A 1,359-nucleotide genomic window follows, 5' to 3' on the forward strand; every position below is an offset into this window, starting at 1 on the left:
CGAGCGGGGCCTGTGCGGGCGGCAGCGCTGCCCCCCGCGCTCGGGGAGCGCCGGGCGTCCCTGCTCGGCGCCTGCCCGGGGAGCGAGGGTAAGGGGCTCTGCATGGCAGCGCCGCAGTCTTCCGGTAAGAGCTCCCGTGCCTTTCCGAGTGCTCGTCTGTCTCTTCCCCTTCTCCCGCCGAGCTTTATGCTCTTAAGAGTTACTGAGTACCTCCGGGTTTGCTTGCTGTAGCTTTGTTTTCTTGTTAGTAAAAACACAATTAAAAAATCACAATCGCTCTAAATAAATTTCTTTATTTTCACAATATTGAATTTCGTAGCGTTTAAAAAAATGTTGGCTCATCGTGTCATTGAGTCTACACAGGCAGTGATCTGTTCAGGGTTTTTTTGCCTGTATGTCCTGTGTATTTTCAACATAACAGCTGAAATATGGTCCCCTTGGGATGTAGGGGGGTAAGAGCAATACCTTTCCTARTAGTTAACCGTGGTGTTTTGGCATTACATTGTAATATGAACTGTAAGTCATTCAGCCAACTTTAAAGCGAAGTTGGTTTACTTAATTGCTACAGAAGGCAACACGTTTCCACATGAGAGGTTGGCTGGAACTGGAATAAGCCTTTCCTGACTAGCTGAATCCACACAAGAGATGCACTATATTTTTTTCCTCATGACCCTCAGAGATCACATTGCTTGCTCTGCTTCTCTGCTTATCCAGTTTTCAGTAACAGTGGCAGAAGAGATTTACATCAGTGTGCTAAAGTCARCTTTTTGCGCTAGAGTGGCAAAAGAACTTGTATATGTTTCTGAAGTAGAAGTTTTGTCTTAACTGAAGAAGTGTAAATTCTGAACAGAAGTTCTGTAAGTTCTCTCAGGCTGTTCCTATACTTTCGATACAAAGCTGTTGTTCTAGGCTTGTTATCCAGCTTAAAATATAACATGATTTTGACCCTTTTTTAGGTGCTTAGTTGGTCAGAATTAAGGTTTTCTAACATACCTTTTCCTGGCATAGAGAAATTCTTTTGTGGATGTGATTTTCTTGAGGGTTTCTACTTTTCTAGGATTGTAAAAGCTAATTGACTCTGAGTGTTATGACATGGAGTTGGTCTGCCTTTTCCTGTGAGAAAATAGTTTGTGTGTAATRAGTGGTTAATATACGGGGCCAGATCCTACTAATCCAGCAGCATCAGATAACTGCTACAGTCTCATTAGCTCATTAGCCATTGTAAATCTGCATGCGATGTATATATATTAAAGTTGATTTGAGATAAGAGATGAGTTGGTTTGATTTTTCTTTYCCTTTTTTTTTTTTTTTTAATAGCTATCTCAGGGATGTCCTGAATCTGAAACAGTTACACTCTGT

General features: G+C 41.9%; 1 protein-coding gene across 1 annotated transcript in view; it reads left to right on the forward strand.

Moving 5' to 3' along the window:
* GMPS (guanosine monophosphate synthase) overlaps positions 1–1,359 on the forward strand; it is a 35,084-nt gene that overhangs the window by 952 nt on the left and 32,773 nt on the right. Inside the window, exon 2 of the mRNA XM_085302875.1 lies at positions 5–124. Within this exon, the coding sequence (XP_085159001.1) occupies positions 5–124 (120 nt within the window). The remainder of the gene's footprint in view (positions 1–4; positions 125–1,359) is intronic.

The sequence above is a fragment of the Rhea americana genome, unplaced genomic scaffold, assembly GCF_003343005.1.
Source record: "Rhea americana isolate MKP2758 unplaced genomic scaffold, rheAme1 scaffold_193, whole genome shotgun sequence".
Classification (NCBI taxonomy): Eukaryota; Metazoa; Chordata; class Aves; order Rheiformes; family Rheidae; genus Rhea; species Rhea americana.